General features: G+C 65.4%; 1 protein-coding gene across 1 annotated transcript in view; it reads right to left on the bottom strand.

The window, feature by feature from the left end:
* PQBP1 (polyglutamine binding protein 1) overlaps window positions 1–624 on the bottom strand; it is a gene marked incomplete at both ends in the record, with an annotated part of 1,062 nt that extends 438 nt beyond the window's left edge. Inside the window, one exon of the mRNA XM_010296975.1 lies at window positions 343–624. Coding sequence (XP_010295277.1) covers window positions 343–624 — 282 coding nt within the window. The remainder of the gene's footprint in view (window positions 1–342) is intronic.
* Window positions 625–725: the final 101 nt, after the last annotated feature.

Here is a 725-nt window from a genome sequence, read left to right as displayed (position 1 = left end):
CCCTTAGGATGCCCTTGAAGGATCTCTATAGCTCCCGTATCATCCGAGAAGGGTCCCTATAGCCCTTATACTGCCTGAAAAGGTTCCTGTAGTCACTCTAGTGCCTGAGAAAGGTCGCTGTAGCCTTTAAGGGGCCTGGAAAAGGTCCTTATAGCTGCCGTAACAGCTGGGGAGGGTTCATATAGCCCCTATAAGTGGCTGGGGAGGGTTCATATAGCCCCTGTAAGCAGCTGGGGAGGGTTCATATAGCCCCTATATGCCTACAAGGGGTGCCTATAGCCCCTGTAAAGGGTGCCTATGGCCCCTGTGATGCCTATGAGGGGTCCCGAGGAGGGTCCGTACAGCTGCTATTGCCCCGGGGGGGGGGCACCCCCCCCAGCCGCGAGGCCTCGTAGTCCACGTGGGCGTCGTCGTAGTCCTCGGCGATGATCTCCTCCTCCGGCTCTGCCGGGGGCGGGGCCTCAGCGCTTAGCCCCGCCCCCAGCCCCGCCCTGCAGCGCTTAAACCCAGGGCCTCCCCCCGCCCCCAGAGCCCCGCCCACAACCGGCACCCCCCCCAGCCGCGAGGCCTCGTAGTCCACGTGGGCGTCGTCGTAGTCCTCGGCGATGATCTCCTCCTCCGGCTCTGCCGGGGGCGGGGCCTCAGCGCTTAGCCCCGCCCCCAGCCCCGCCCTGCAGCGCTTAAACCCAGGGCCTCCCCCCGCCCCCAGAGCCCCGCCCACAACC

Source organism: Phaethon lepturus, unplaced genomic scaffold (genome assembly GCF_000687285.1).
Source record: "Phaethon lepturus isolate BGI_N335 unplaced genomic scaffold, ASM68728v1 scaffold41681, whole genome shotgun sequence".
Classification (NCBI taxonomy): Eukaryota; Metazoa; Chordata; class Aves; order Phaethontiformes; family Phaethontidae; genus Phaethon; species Phaethon lepturus.
This window is presented reverse-complemented; position numbering and strand designations above follow the sequence as displayed.